The sequence below is a fragment of the Cyrtonyx montezumae genome, unplaced genomic scaffold (genome assembly GCF_038088225.1).
Source record: "Cyrtonyx montezumae isolate F1298 unplaced genomic scaffold, pur_monq_1.0 scaffold_34, whole genome shotgun sequence".
NCBI lineage: Eukaryota > Metazoa > Chordata > Aves > Galliformes > Odontophoridae > Cyrtonyx > Cyrtonyx montezumae.
In genome coordinates this window covers 5179338-5195956 of record NW_027072039.1, presented here as the reverse complement: position 1 = coordinate 5195956, position 16619 = coordinate 5179338, and the positions used below count along the sequence as shown (strand labels likewise).

General features: G+C 46.0%; 1 protein-coding gene across 1 annotated transcript in view; it reads right to left on the bottom strand.

Moving 5' to 3' along the window:
• Positions 1-9034: 9034 nt before the first annotated feature.
• Positions 9035-16619, bottom strand: part of SVEP1 (sushi, von Willebrand factor type A, EGF and pentraxin domain containing 1) — a 113547-nt gene continuing 105962 nt past the window's right edge. The window contains exons 47-50 of the mRNA XM_065745238.1: positions 16025-16120; positions 13957-14052; positions 11722-11815; positions 9035-9996 (exon numbers count right to left, since the gene is read on the bottom strand). Coding sequence (XP_065601310.1) covers positions 9966-9996; positions 11722-11815; positions 13957-14052; positions 16025-16120 — 317 coding nt within the window. The 3' untranslated portion in view covers positions 9035-9965. The remainder of the gene's footprint in view (positions 9997-11721; positions 11816-13956; positions 14053-16024; positions 16121-16619) is intronic.

Here is a 16619-nt window from a genome sequence, read left to right as displayed (position 1 = left end):
GAGATGTGCTTCAACACCAAGCACTTCCAAAGCAGCTTGGACCTCTTCATATGCCTCCAGTATCTCTTTTTCAGTTGTGGTGTTGCAGGCCTTGGATCTCCTGTATCCTCAACTCCAAAAGCCTTGGGATTGACCTTCTCCTCTGGAGCTTTCTGCTGGAGACTCCAAGTGGTGCTGCTCTCCCCAGCTGCAGGGTAGAGCATGTCTTTGACATCTTGTCCTGGCTGGAGCTTCCTTCTGTTCCAGCACAGTCTAGTTCAGCCCGTGACAAATGGTGGGGCTGTGTTTCCACCCCTGGGGCAGTCAATTCCAGGAGTACTGGATGCCCCTCCAAGAAAAAAACAACTGTAGCCCACACTCTGCTGCCAGACGGATTGAGAAAAAAGCATTAGCGATGTCAGTTGTGGCATTTCACTTAGCTGCCTTTGACTCCAGTTGATAGTGGAGTTCTAGCATTTCTGGCACAGCAGTGCTTAGTGGTGGGGTGACTTCATTCAGGCCACAACAGTCCTCTGTCAGCATCCACTCTCCACTGGACTTTCACACTGGCCACGTGGGACCGAGTCTCGCTGATTACTCCTTGGCTCTCCAGTTGTCAAATCAGCTGATGAATGGGAATGAGGGAGTCCCAGTTGGTGCAGGATTTTCACTGTAGTAACAGTTGGCACTTGCTGTTCTGCTTTTAGCAACTCCACATCAGAAGGGTCCTCTGAGAGACCAGGCAAGGCAGACAGCTGCTTCAAGTCCTCCATCTCTATGGCAGCTATGAAGCCCACCAAAACCCTTTGGGTTGGTGGAAGCTGACACAGGTGATGAGGTGGTTGTGTGTGGGTACGGAGCTGAGCTTAAAAAAGTGAAAGCCTGATCTCAGGAGCAGAAATGTAACCCTCACTGAAGGGAGACATCTGCAAGCTCTAGTTACCAAGCTAACACATGCATTTGCATTTCTAAACAGGTGATGCTGTAGAGTTGGTGTTTACATTGCAGAAGCACTCCAGCTGACAGTTTTCAAGGCAATTATATTTTTTTGCATGCCCAAATTACGCAGTGTCCAACTGCGAAAGTCTCACATAGCGAATTTTAGAGTGAAGAGAAGGGTGTGAGGAGAGCCACAACATTCTGGAATACCTTCAGTTCTGTAAAGGTATCTGTTAAAATGCACTTGGAAACCAGGGCAGTCAAAATCACTAGCTGGATAAAAACAAGTTGAGCACTTGTCTTCTGCTGGGATGCCCTAAAGCAGACAGGAAGAGATCACTAACTGCCCCAAGAGGCATGCACCTACTCACATGCCTGCTCCATGTGCTCAGAGGTGGCAGTGATTCATGCAGTGGGAGGAAGCCTGGGGAGCCATGCAGCCAGAGCACTGGGATGCAGACTCCCTTCCAGCCTGCCTCATCTATTGGCCATCTCAGGCATGAGAAGGAACCAAACCTCAGCTTTCCCAGCCACGTGGCTCAGGCTTTCATCCTGAGCTGAGAGTGAATGTGAAGGTGGTCCTGGTGGAGCCACACTGGACTCAATGGTCCTTGTGGGTGCCTTCCAACTCAGGATGCTATGTGATCCTAAGCTATGGCAGTATCGTGTCTGGCAGAGAGGCAAGGAAACAAAAAAACAGGCCTTGCTTTCCTTTCCTGCAGACAGTAAACAACCTGCTTCCAGAAACCAGTCCTCAACAACAGCAAAAAAAAAAAATAATAATAATAATAAATAGCATTTGTCTGAGACCAAACCATCTATGCACATCACATGTTCTGCCTGCAGAGTTAATGTTTACCATCTTTGTGCCTAATTGACAGGAACCAAACAGTCCTTGTTTATTGCCACGTAATTATTTCCCTGGCAACAACTGAATGAGTTATAAGAGCTTTCTGAGAAATGTGACATTTATTAACAGGCCTCAGGTGCCCTGACCTGACATGGGATGCTGCTGGCTGAGGGTGAGAGCACCCAGAACTGCCACCAGATGAGAGATGCTGCTAGCTGCATGTTATCACTAAACAAAAGGGGGGAAAGGATTGCCAAAAACAGTACATTTTCACACTGAAAGTCCACACTTGTTAATTTTCTGTTAGCTGTATTGGAAATGTTAGCTGTATATACCTGCTGGGACCTAACTGTGGTGTAACTTCTAGGGATGTGAAATAAGAACTGCATTAAATGCCCAGAACATATTTCCAGCAAGCATAAATGCATGAATAATTCAGGATGTTTGGAGCAAGACATTCATCCCAATGAATCTGAGGTCTTGTTCTTGCCAGAGTCAGGCCCAGGAGCAGTTTAACCCCTGCTGCCTCCCTCGCTGGAGGGCAGACTTCAGGAAAGAGAAGATAAGATGCCCATTGAAATTCCTCCTCTTTCACCCTTCTGAAGTTCATTTAATGCTCCAAGTTGCAAAGTGTAATATGCAGAAATGAGTCCACTTTGGGGTCTGGTCACAGTGGCAGCCCCCCGCAGCCTGTGGGACTGCTGGGATAGCTGGTGGTATTTCACTTTCCTGCAGCCAAGAGAGAGGACTGAGTTATTTGATTTTTATGCTTGAGACACAGCGTTGTCCAATGTTATAAATAAAGATGACTCATCCCTCTTTTTCCATCACTTAACAGTTGTCAAGCTGACACTGGAGTTGTGGAGCATCGTGCTGCACGGTCCCCATAGAGTAAATGGAATAAATGGATCAGCTCCATCCGGAAGCAATCAGCTGGCACTTGTTAGCACTCTTCCTGAGCACCGTGCCCCCTCTGTAGCCCCCCAGGCTCCGGGGAATGTCCTCAGTGTGGTGTGTGCCTGCAGATGGGATGCTTTGCCCCAGGGCTCCAAACACACTGCTCCTCCTGAGGGCTCCTCCCTGGGCTTGGGGCAAAACTTGCTGTCCATGGTGGCTGCACACTCCTTCCCTGAGTCCTTCCTGGGGACTGGGACAGACTGTGGTGCTCCAGTGCAGGGTGCTGGGTGGTGAGGGGCTTCATCCCTGCTGTACCTTGGTGAAGAGTAAAACCAGCACGGGGTATTTTATTGAAAATGTTCATGTTCTCTCTCCAGCCCCCTTTCTTCATACCTAAAAGCTCTTTTTACATCCTCTGCTCTGTAAATGCCAGCACACAGTGCAGCCAGGCCTACCAGTGGGACGTGGTTCATGGAAGGCATTTCCACTCTGGGCGCTGCTGGCAGAGCTCTGCTGAGAGCTTGCCCTGTGAGGCAGCACAGCTGTGGAGGATTTCGCTCATTGAAGCCACTTGCTATGGTGGAGTGAAGATATTCAAGGTATGTGATGTTATCGGGTGACTCAGAAGTGGGAGTGTTTGTTCCTTTTCAGCACCTTCACATCATCCTGACTCAGCAACGCAGTGCTCTGAGTTCTTCCCGCTTTGCCAATTTCCAGGGGACTTTTGCTCACACTCAGGAAACTCCATGCAGGGCTGAGTCCATGCCACAATGACCAGCTTTCTCAGAATTGCAGCCTGCTGTTGTTTAGCATCAAGAAGTGGTCCTCATCCACAGAGGTGGATGGTTCTTCCTTTAAAGCCTTCTCCACCACAACTTCTCTGTTATTTCCTTCCTCCCCTGCTGAGTCAGTAATGCATTATTCAGAGGTTTTGATGCTACACTCCACCCAGCATGTGGGTCAGGGCCAGAGAGCACAGCACAGAGAGGCAGCAGTGGAGCCTGCATCCCCCAGTGCAGCGTGCAGGCCTGCTGGGAGACAAGAGTCGACGTTCCTTCCCCACATCCTGGTTCTGGTTGCTTCCAAACCACCAAACCCTCCTGTGGCCAGCAGCCCGAGCAGCCATCCTTGTGTACCAAGGCATGCACCAAATGCTTTGCTGTCCTGAGAACTTCCCCCCCTTCCTCTTCTGCACAAACCTCACCTTCTGAGGACACTTGATGGAGCAGAAAAGGGCTCATCACTCGCAGCCACACAACTGCTGTGTTTTCGTGCAGTTCTCAGAATGTTTATAGCCAGTGCAGTGACACGGCATCATCCCTCAGTGCTGAATTCCTTTGTAAGCCTGGGTCACCTTACCCTGTTGTATAGACACAGGAACACGAGGCAGCACCTTTGTACGAGGAAAAACAAATTCTGCGAATTTCTGGGTTTGTTATTGTAGCTGAACAGGTTTTGGACAAATAGAAGAGCTTTTTGGACAATGTTCCTTCTATGCTATTTCCGTGCACGCTCCTCAGCTCCTTTTGCCCACATTAAATCCCTGTTGCCAGGTTTAATTAAGCCTGTGCACTTTGCCTGACTTCTGGTCAGTGTCTCAGCAAGCAGAGGCTGATTTGTGCACACTGTAGGCTTGCAGTGTGTCTCCTAAATAACCAGAGCCCCCCACAGAGGATTGCTGAGCATGAGGGGGCTCCTGCTTGTGGGTCTCTGGTCAAGCATACGGCCCTTTGTGAATGCTGCTTTAATTGCAAAGCGTGCAGAGTCATGTTTTCCAAAAATCTCATCAGCAGCAAGGATGCTCCCACACCAGCAGCTGTTTGCTGGAATCAGAGCCCTGGGAAGCAAGGGAGGTGGATTTTCCTGGTTTTCCTGGAATTTCAAAAGCATTTCTTCACAAGGATGAATGACTCGAAGGAAAACGGGAATGTGATGCAGTATGAGACTTTTAAAATGAGGCACAGGGTTATCTTTCAGATGCATCACATCCAACGCTTTGTTGCTATCGGGAGTTGGACACTCAGCTGAGAGCTTCTGAGCAGCCCTACCACGTAGCACACAGAGCTGATGTGCAGCCCAGATGTTCTCTGCTGCTCCTGTTTGCAGGGACCACTGGAAAATCTCTTCCCCTTGCAGGTGGAGCAAAGCCCTTCTAAAACACAACTGGAGCTGCCCAATGCAGCTCGGACACAGTGACAGGATTCCTGCACTGGAGAGCACTGCTCAGTCACGGCCTTCAACCTCAGGCACAGATTTTCTGGGAGAGTGGGACTAAGGGCACTGCCTCCCATCCCAGCTGCTTACCCTCCAACCAGGCAGGTGGATGGGAACGTGTTTGCAACCTGCACCTTCATGCAAACCCGTATAGAAAATCATCAGTAGCACTGAGCATGACCGCAGGAAGGGAACAAGCAAGAGCTGCTCCTAGTTTGGGGCCCTGGACCCAAAGCTTAAAGCTGCATCTCCAGTGCTGTTCTGGGGGTAATGCGTGTGACAAGAAGAGGCCAGTTTGTTCCTGCTTGTAACAAGTGCAATTTCCATAAAGAAATTCAATAAAAAAGAAAAAAAGTGTGGGAGCTCTTCCTGTTTATTTTCTGCCTGGTTCAGCGCTTCCAAGGCTTCCCAGCATCTCCCAGAGGGCCCCCAAAGCACGGCTCAAGCAGGTTGCTGTGAGATAGCTCATTGCATTGGGTGCTGATGGTTCACGATGGTGATGGGACCCTGAGGTGCTGCATCCCCAGCACCCCCAACCAGAGGAGGGCCCCGAGAAGAGCGTTACCCCCTCGGCCTCCTTGCCTCCCTGCCCCTCCCCGTGTTTCCATGCAATTAAGATGAAAGCAAACAGGAACAAATCCTCCCCCTTCCTGCAACTGTAAGAAGATCTGCAAATGAGGAAGAAAGCAGCAAGCACGTATCTTGCCCTCCCATTCCTGGCACAAAGCATGAGGTGGCTTCTGATAGGTTTCCTCTGCAGCACAGCACTGGGAAGCTGTGGGCTGTCCTCCACTGGCTCTGCTGGGCAAGCTGCAGCAGTGCAGCCCTTCAGGAAAAAGACCCCCAGAGCAGTGTGTCACCCACCAAAGCTCCCAAGAACCAAAGCTGCCAGCAACAGGCTGATGCAAGGTGCTGCAACACCAGCACTGCTTCTGGGGAGTGCTCCTTGGTGGCCCTGCCAGCTCAGGGCCCTGGCCCTCAGTTTGCACTGGTGTGAGTGGCAGTGGCCAGGGCATGGTGTGCCCTCTCCCCCTCCAGGGGCACCCCCACTGCAGGATTTTTGCTTGGGAAACACCTACTTGTTCTTCTTATCTTTAATTTCATGTCATTTCCCCTTAATGTGATTACTCTCTTCATGTAATTTGTTCCCACAGGTACTGGCAGCACCTCCCTGCTTGTTAGCATCAGGATTAATTAACGAGCTGTTTATCCCTCATCCCAGACCACTAACCAAGCCATTTAATAACATCAGTCCAGACACCAAACCTTGCAATACCTGACCAGGCAGCTGGCTTTACCCAACCCCTGCATCCTTATGGCAAGCCAAGCTCTAGGTAGACATAGCTCATCTCCAGCTCTTTGTGTTTGCTGCAATCTCATGATGAAAGCTCCGGACTGGAAAAATGCCTAAATTCTTTTTTAGCTGCACTTAAGTACCCCTGATGGATTCACAGCAGCTTTCTACATGGAAGTTCTTGCAGCATGGTATCTGCACTGAGGTTTCCGCTCTTGCTGTACCCATTTGGCCCTCCCTGGTTTCCCAGGTGATGATCAGAGGGCTGATGTTCTTTCTTGTGAAGAAAGATTGAGAGAGCTGGGGTTGTTTGGCTCAGAGAAGGCTCTGAGACCCCACTGTGCCCCTCCAGCATTTGAAGGGAACTTACAAGCAGGAGGGGAACCAGCTTTGTACTCAGTCTGACAGTGACTGGACAAGGGGGAGCGGCTTTAAACTGACAAGGGGAAACTCAGGTGAGATGTTAGGATGAATTGCTCACTCGGAGGGCAGTGGGGCCCTGGAGTGAAGGACCCACTCGTACCACTCTTAGGATATGATTTAAGGATATGATTTAGTAGCTTAGTGGGTAGGGATGGTGATAGGAGAATGGTTGGGCTAGATGATCTTGTAGGTCCTTCCCAACCTAGAGTTTCTATATGATTCTATACGATTCTTCTTTTCCAGTAGGGCTGCACTCTGTATGCTCAGGATGGGAGGCTATGTGCACTGACAGCCTGTTCTCACTGTTATTAGTGGTATTTGGATGAGTATTTTTGCATGCAAATTTGCCTCTTTTCTATCAGCCACACTCCAAATTTCAGGGCTTCAGCAGCAGCACTGCCTGCAACCTTGTGCCACCTTCTGGGCTGCTGCTTAGGGAAGGCTGTCAAACGTGGCTCTGAAATCTCCACTTAAGCCTTTATGCTGAAACATGGAAAGGCTTACTCATGTTTTCCAAGAAAACCCACACCCTCGATCTTTTGACTGCTCTGTTACATATGCTCCTTCTTGAAAGGGCGGTATTTGAGTCACAGTTTTCTTTGTCATGCTGCATTTTTAACCCCTACTGTCTCTCAGTGTGTCAGGCTCCATAGCTTTAGAAATGCTAGCACCGGTGCAGAATAAAACAAGTCCCATCTCTAGTAAGCAGTGTGCGTGGTAGTTTTCAATGCATCTGTTTATGTCGAGGGTAAATTTGGCCATTAGAGGTTTCAAAATGCATTCTAATGGCAGAAGGAATCTGAAAAATGAAGTGCTAATTGCATTTTTATCTGAGGATGTGGGATAACCCGGCGCATTCTTCTGAGATGACTGCCAATTATTTCATCCTTCCTCCTGAGCAGAGCTCCATCTCCCTAACACGCATGCTCTGCCAGCAGACCCCAGAGGGTAGGCAGGCACTTCTGCTGCTCAGTGCTTCAAAGAAACACGATGCAATGTTGCATCTAAATAGGTACTAAACAGGGTGCAACTTTATTTACAGTGTAAAGTGCATCACACAGAAGTCCTTTAAAACACACAACAAGCAGTGACATAAATGACAATACCGCACAGAACGGGGAAGGGAAAATATTTCAGCAAGTATCAAAGCATCATACACAGCACTAATGTAACAGCCTATAGTTTCAGCTACTCTTCCTACCACATCAGCTTATGAAACATATTGACTGAGTATATCCCCAAACTCCATGTACTAGTCACTAGTGTGAAGCTGCAGTGCTAAGAGCCAGCCCTGCACGCCTTCCACACCACTGCTGCTCTGCTCTGGAGACTGCCAGGGCAGCGAGGGCATGTACCAGGGAAGCACACTGAAAATGGGACTATTCTTTAACACATGAGAATGACTTATAAATAAAAATCTACTTCTCCCACGGACGCAGTGTTTCCCTTGATTTATCCTGAGCTGCTCGCTACAGCATCTGTGCACCCGCTGTGCATGGCAGCAGGGGTCAGGGAACGAAGTGCCTACACATGGGGGCAACACGGTGGGCTGACGTGGTGTTATTTACTCAGCACTGACTTGAACCAAAGCTGTAGACACTGACAGCTGTTGGTATGTGTCAGCAGAAAAGGTATTAGGAAAAATTTCCATTAGGAAAAGGTATTTAAGGGAGTTGAAAGAACAGCTCTTCAGCTGGTTGCAGCTCCCAGTGGGGAGGAATCTGCATTCCAATTCAGCCTGTCCCATGGCAAGTATCCTTCACCTATCTGTTTTTCTTCCAGCTCTTCCTGGTTCACAGCTTCACTTGTTTCTTCCCCATTTCTGGTCTTTTTAGCTATGTGTCAGTCCTTACTAGCACCCTAGTCCCTCCATTAGCTCCTTTTTGTATCCTACCACGTTTCTCTCATGCATTCATAAAGGGAATGTATATTTATACAAAGGGGGGGGGGGGGGGGATGTGGGAGCAGAGTGTGCACACTCATAACCCCGAGGTTATATCCTATGCAGTAATTCTGCAGGGTAGAACTTATTCCTTCTTCTTTCCTAGTGTGGGCTGCTTTTCTGCTGCTTCTGGGAAAAATGGAGCTCCTATTCAATGTTTCTCACTCTAACATCTTCTTTCACAGACTAGACTTCGTACTATCTGATGATAATTAGTAAACATTTGACCTCAACACTTGCACGTGATTTCCACCTTGTAATTCTGCCACACCACTTAACCCATTGGTAAATCTTGGCACCTCAGTTCATCAGAGCATGACTGAGGGACAGCACTCTCAGATGCAGTGGGATCAACAGTGTGCAAGAGAGAAATCTGACAGCCTGTATGCTCTCAGTGTTTCTTACTCAGCTTGGTATTTCTGCCTGTGTGTGTACTCAGGAGAGGCCTTTTCCAGTTCTCTGAGGGTTCCATGTAACACAAATATCACTCCAACCAGTGCCTTCTGTCTCTACTCCAGAACCAAACGCTGGGACCCAATGTATCAAAAGCATTTGCCTGCCAGGCAGATGTTGGATGTGCATTTCATCATCACACAGGAAAGGGGGTGCTGGCTGCAGGCAAGGAGTGGTGAGATCCATTACCAGGGGGAAGTCTTCAGTGGTCTGTGCTGTCTGCTGCCACATTCTGCATTATCCAGACTGAGCGTGACACCTGAAATGCCTGTATGCCAAAAATCCCCAGGGGCTGCTGCTGCCTAGACATTCTCTCAACTCTTTCATGCTTTTGAGTATTTTACCCATCGCTGAAATTCTGGACACTGCTTCCCATTTAAGTCACTTTCTAATGATGTTAATACCACATAACGAACGTTACAGAATCCACTTATGCCCACCAGGAACTCTGGCTGCAGTTTGGACTTTATCAGGTGTAGTTCTGATTTATACCACCATGAGTGCAGACAAAAGCCCAATGCGAAGTTCAGTGGCTCAGTCAGCTCGACATAATTATTCTTTACTATTAAACTGCTGGATTTCAATATGCTTTGGCAGAGGATGAGCAGAATTGCAACATTCTGTTTAATCATGGTTGGCAGAATAGCATCTTTTAATTAGCTTGTTGGGTGCAAGAAATGAGAGGGACTTCACTGTACACAGCCACTTCCTCAGTGAACAGTAGGGATCTTCACCTTTGTATGTGTATGGTGTGTGTATAGCAGCATATACTTGATAATGCTTTTGTAAATGGAAAATACAGAGGTTTTCTTTAAAAATTGAAAGGTATAGAAAAAATATATCACAAAATAAAGTACAAAACAAAAGAGCTGGGGGGAAGGGAAGCAATGGATGTGATTTACAATGCATTAGATTCCAAGCCCTGGTGTCTAGGCCGAAGAAAGGTTTCTGAGTGTAGAACTGTTGCTCTGCTGTTAAAAGTGGTAGAATCCAGCCTTCCGTTTTCTGTGTCAAAAAAAAAAACAACCACAAACAGCAACACCACACGTGATAAACAAAATAATATCAGTGCAGAGGTGGAAATGCAGACCAAGATCAACAGCGAGGCATGTGGAGAAGGTGACTGAGGCTGTACCAGGGTTAGAGCACCAAGCCCAAGACTCACTGAGGGAAGAGAGCAAGTGAGCTGATGTCTAATGCAACCTCTGACTCATCACAGACTCTGGAGCTAATCTAGACCTGGATGCTGATAAAAGCTTTTAGCCCTTCCATCTTCCCCTTATAAATCACACCCAGATAACCTGCAACAGCCAATCTTTGCTATCAGGGCACTTACTCCTGTCTTGCCTGTATTGTTTTTGAATCCTCAGCACTGTATCATGCACTGCAAAGAGCCAACAGGGTGAGGCCAATGTTTAACAAAATACGAAAGAGATCTCACTGCCTCCTTCTGTCATCTCTCCTTAGACCCCTCAGCTCTCTGTGTGGGGGATTCCTCTCAAACACCCCTTGATGGGAAGAGCTGCTGGACCACTAGCCCACGGGACCAATGGTCCTCCTTCTCTCACTGTCAGCAATGCTCCACAGAGCTGTGGATAAGTTAAGAATAAAAATAAAAATAAAAAGAACCCCCCCAAAAAAAATCAGTAATAGTCCAGTTTGCTAAAAGCCTGAAAATCTGCTCTGCCTCAGAGATAAATTCTGAATTTTTTGGCTGATAAATCCAGTGGACTTGGATTTCTCTGCTTCATATCCTAAATGAAAATATTAGCACACTTTATGTTCAACTTTCAGCCTAAATCCAGGCACTATTTTTTTTTTTTTTTAGCAGTATGCATAGGCAGCTTCACTTAGGTACACACAATCACAAATGAAAACCATTTGTTTTAGAACAGCATGGTTTTGTAACAGGCACCTTTTCTGGAGCTTTAAGATGAATGGTATATCAGAGAGACAGACAGGAATCTCTATCTACATCTGTCCAGAAAGAAGAATAAAGGAGGTAAGATAATGGCATTGGATTTGTTTACATTCCAAAAAATAAGCAGGAAAATCTGACATTCAGCTGGCATTTGTTTAGCTCTCCAGGAGAATGACAAATGTATGCAGAATGAGTTTGTCAGTAGCAGTGGCTCTTAGTAGCAGCATGAAACCAAGTAGCTTTCCACAGATAAACTGGCTCCTGTTCAGACTTCCATGTAAGCAGAACTGCCCAACTTAGCTTTAAAAAACAAAGCTACCATTGAGACTTTGAAATGCTGCCTCAGATGGTGATGACACTGTCAGGCAATCTGAACTGTGACCTGAGAGGCACCATATTTCACTCTAAATAATGACACTATCCAACACGAGGTGTAAGAACTATTATTTCCAGCTTCTGTTGCATTACCTGTGTCTTGAACCTGGACCCAGCTGAAATGAACGCCCAGAAAATGTTCTCTACTGTACCTCAACAAACACTCCACTTACAGTATTAACACTAAGTACAAACCTTGCAGGTTTGCCTATCTGCTCATGCACAGGTGTAACACCTCCTGGGATTTCCATACATATGGTAACCATCTGACAGAGTACTCTCTAAGGTCCTTCCAGATTGTGAGTTGCCAGGTGACTACTGATTTACAGGATCTAGAGATGCTCTTCTGCAAAATTAATCACAGATCTTCAGAGACACTGTTCCAGTAGTGAGCCACTCGGGTTAGTCACGGGTCAGCACTCAGTAACATTTACCTTGAGCAATCATGTCCAGTCCATGATGAGGGACAGTAACATCGATTCGGCCGTATGCACTTCCCACCATTTAAGCAAGGTGACTGGCAAACAGCTGCATACAAATGCACACACAGAGACTGTGTTAATGAGTAAACTCACTTCAGGCTGTTAAGGAACAGCAGGCTGAAAGGCCAGCCTGTGTTACTCCTTTACAAATGGACTGCTCTCAAACCTACAACATTAAATACCAGCTTTGAGTTTCGTGTAAAAGACGGTCTGCCCTGCAAAGGGAAACCCTGGAACCCCATCTCTGCTAAATTTACTGTTTACAGAACAGATTCAGACTCACTTGGTGAGCTCATTTCAAGCTCATCAACTCAACTTCAAGCATAAACATTATAATACCAGGATGCTAAAAAACACCAAATATTTTTAGCAGATGACGCTGCATTAAGGGGACACACACCAGTAAAGACAAACTACGAGTGATATCTTTGCAAAAATTATTAATCTGAAAAAATTATTAATCTAAAAAATTATTAATCACTGGAAACTCTGATTACTGGAAATGGAAATGTGTAGTCAAGGAATGTGGAAAGGCAACGGAAATATTCCACTCTGATTCCTCTGTGCCAAAACACAAACAACAGCAGGAGGTTATAGAGATGGACTACACTCGTGCAAGTAAGTGTGCCATGCTGAAAATGACTTCTGATTCTGGAATGAAAAATATGAATGAAATGTCTTTACCACTGACTTTATGTACTTAATTATTCCTGTGAAACTAGCAGTTAAATCAAGTGAAATACTTGAGTTAACTGCTAGTCTCACATTTCACTTTGGTCTGTTTTGTTTTGTCAGCTGACAAAGCAGAACACTGTGACTACGAAGTAAAACTTGAACTGACTGAGTAACTTTACAGACAGTGCTTATGCATTTTTTTTTAATGGATTCTGGCCCAGATGCAGTTGACCACTACATTTCTTACTTGCACTACCTGAAAAGCAAGCCAGCCTGAACACATTTGAATTGCTGGCCTATGAGTAAAGAAACCATCTGTTCTCAACAACCTATGAAGTTGCAGCTGCACAGTTTGTGAAATTCTGCATTATGTACTAGGCAAGTGTTGCTTCAAAAAACAGCAGCTGAGAATTAACAAGGTCTCTCTGGATTTTTAACTTGGTGAGGGATGGCTGGGTTTGCAGTTTATCCCCCAGACTCATTATTCGTAACGGCTGAACAATTAAAACTCATGAACAGCACAAATTCTTCCTGCAGTTTGCCCAATCAACCACTGGAAAGACCTGCAGGAAGGCAAACACACACTTCCATGTTAAGGCCCTATTAACACTCAGTTAAGTAGCACCTGAAGAACAAAAATGCAGTAAACAAACAGAATTAAAAAAAAAAAAAAAGTTAACATTTATTAATGATTGAGATTCAGAAATGATTGAAAGACTTTTCAAGGGTCACCAATCACTTCAGGTTTTAGTGGCTCCTTGCTCTTTGGTGAAGCTTTGAAAAGCTGCCTTTTGTTCAGCCTTGTAGCAAAACCAAGTATGCCAAACCTGGGTTCAAGTATTACCCCTCACTGTAAATTGGCTTCACATAACACAGACTGACTTGCTAGCACACAGGTCCAAATCACACCTCCAAATCATTCCCTTGGCTACCTTGGTGTGCTGCATGCTGCTGAAACTCAGGTACAAGGAACAGATCTATCGTATTGTGTTTGTTCAGAGAACTTCAGTGATACCTAAGTCCACATACCAATTAAATTTAACCATCCATAAACACATCCCAGCCTTCCTCTGTCATCTCTACTATCTTTGCACTGAGGCACCAAGGGGGAATCCCCCACACCAGACAGCTAGGTGGTGAAAAAGCTCAGAAGAACCTGCAACTTGCTTCTGAATCTGATGCTGAAAATGAAACTGCAACTCCTTGTGGAGCTGACAGCCTAGATTTATTCCTCTCCTTGGAAATTCTCTCCCCCCTGTAGTGGCTTTTGCAGACTGCCCTCTTCTGAAGGCTGACTGTCCTTTCTGGGACTAAGTTTCTCTGACTGCTAAGATGCATCAGGAACTACTCTGATAACAGTTTGCATTTTGGGACAGCAAACGCTCTGGGAATTTTATTGCAGGGCTGGGTTTTGCTCTGAGAAGTGTGGAACTTGCTACATGGCCCTTAGTGAACTGTGTATTGCTAGCAGGGTCACAAAAAGAGAAGGAATGCAAGTAAAAGGAGTTTTACCCGTATGGCACCGCGATCCAGACCATCCAGGGGGGCACTCACACAGGTAAGGAGCCACACAGCGACCTCCATTGAGACATGGCAAGATGCATATTGCTGAGGAGAAGGGAGGAGGGACAGTAAAAATAATTATCACTTCTGAAAGCAAAGAGGAACGTGTACAACTCCCCCCCCCCCACTTTTAACTAGAGACTACCATCTCTCAAAGTGTTTGCATGCAGTGTAAGTGGAGTTGAGAATGATCTACCCAGAAGGCATGCACAGCAAATACCACTGGCTTGGTGTCCAGAGGAGTGATGACAAACAATGAAGTGATTTCTGGGTCCTTCAGATACCTGTGGGCTCTGTACTAGCTGGAAAGGAGCAAGGGCTGTTTGCTTACTTCTCACCTGTAATATCCCTAGACAGTGCTCACTTCTGTCAGGGTGGCTATCAAAATCAATGCATGCTTTAGTCACAAGACTGTTTCTGGATCTGGGTCCCAGAGTGTAAGATCTAAAACAAGGAAACTATGCACTGCTCACAGCAAAGGATCGCTCTGGAACAGTGAAAATGCAATGAGAAACATGGCACCAGAAGGCCCAGTGACAGACAGCTCCAGCAGTGCAAGGCATTTTGAGAGCAACACATTGATTGTGGCTGAAAGCTTTGGGGAGAAGAGAAACCAGAGAACAGCTGCATGATACCAAGTAGTTGATAGCCTATGATCTATCAGCCTAAGCTGCTCCTGGGAGCAGATCTGCAAAGTGGTGCAATGTGCCAACTGCTGGTGGTCTAAGAACATTCCTAAAATTACCATTTCCTCTGCTCTAACTGAATGGAGTGATTACGTGAACATGCTTTTGCATGAGAAAGAGTTGAGCTAGGTCTCAAATTTGGACACCTGAGAGGCAATTCTAGGGGAGTTTTTTTCTGGGAGTAAGGGACCACCCTCTGCAGAGATCGAGCTGAATAGTCACAGTCAGGGTGGATAAGAAAGAAACAGGGAAATTCTAGGAGTTCACAGGATTAATCCATATCAAAAAGATTTGTCTGTATCAGTACACTGGTAGTGGTTTCACATTTTTCAAGGTGGTCAGGCTTTTCTAAGGATGGTGAATCTGTCCTGTTATCTGTGGAATGTACCACTGTATGTATGACTGAATTCTTCCAAAGCTCTGCAGCCTCACCTTTGGCCTGGCCCTGACAAATCAGTGCACAATGCTAGCACTCAAAAGAAGAGGCTCTCAGAACAAAAGACTAAACCTATCTTTTCTACTCACTGGTGTGCCCTGAATGACAAGCAACACTGCAGAATCAAAGTGGCACTAGCTAATTGTGGGAAGCCCTTACCTTGCTTCTTCACTGCCTATGTCAAAGTAAAGAGGAAAAAAAATAGGCCACTGCCTGTGTCTGCATGAACTGTAATCCAGCTAGTCAGCTGTCTGTTCATTTTCCTCATACAGGAAAGCAAAGTCAGAACTGAGATGACAGATGAAAATGTCTGAGAGCATAAAAACTGTCTCTTGGTCCTGAAGAACACATTAAGTATTGTTACTAACATTAAGGTAAGGCGATCAATCGTGGCACACCAAACACAGTTCTGTCAGGCACTGGGCTCAACCCCCTCCAGCTGAAAATATAAAACACCAAGGGCAAGTGTGCACTACGGTGGTGCTGCCAGCATGAAGGGTTTACACCTCACCCATTCCTTGTGGAAAATGAAATGGGAAACATGACAAAACCTGGCACCTCCAACATCACCCAGAGATTCTGACAGGCTCAGAAGTCAGATTTGGTCATTCACATTCAGAACAGATCCAGTTCTCCAATTATATAGGAATCCAGGCCAGGAAAAGTCAGCCCAGCATCTTAAAAAGTGATTTGTTGGGAAGTATCAAAGGATGCCCCTTTGTGTAGGGACAAGCAATCAGTCATTTCTGTTCTAATCTGTCAAGCAGAATAAAGCTGTGATTTTTATGTTTTTGGCTATCACATCTCCAATTTTTGCACTCTGTTCACTGCAGAAAATTCACTTGTCTTACCTACAACATCTTGATCAATAACACAGGAAGGGTGATATACATACGCTCCTCACAGAGGCGACCCATCCAACCATCTGGACACGAGCAGGCATTCGGCCGCTCACAGACTCCACCGTTCTGACATGGGAACCGACAGACAGCTGGAAACAGAACCATTTCACAACCAACGTAAGAAGCTTAATTAGAACCTAAGACATAATAAAAGCCACTTTAACTTGGCTTTGACTTCAATGTCTGTATCGTTTTCTAGCTGCATGCAAGTGACTGGGTATGGTGATTGAGGGCACAGAGGGGAGAAAAACAGCTTCTCCTTTACTTACAGTGAGCTGAGAAGACAACCAAAAACGCCCCTGAGCAACAGCAAGAAAGAAAAATGCTAAATTTTTCGGTCAGTCTGGTAAATTACCTGGACAGTGTTTAAAGGCTGATGCTGTGCTTTACCCGTTTATTCCCACTTTATTTTCTTTTTATAAAATAAACACAAAAAACAGAATCTATTACCCCCTTTTTTCTTCCTTTTGATAAAACCGAGCTTTCTTCTAGTTTTGGGATGAAACAAAGTAATGCTGTCTGGCCTCACACAGGGTTTGTTCAAAGTATGATAGGACAGTGTGTTAGGAGAAGGAATTTTTATTGCAC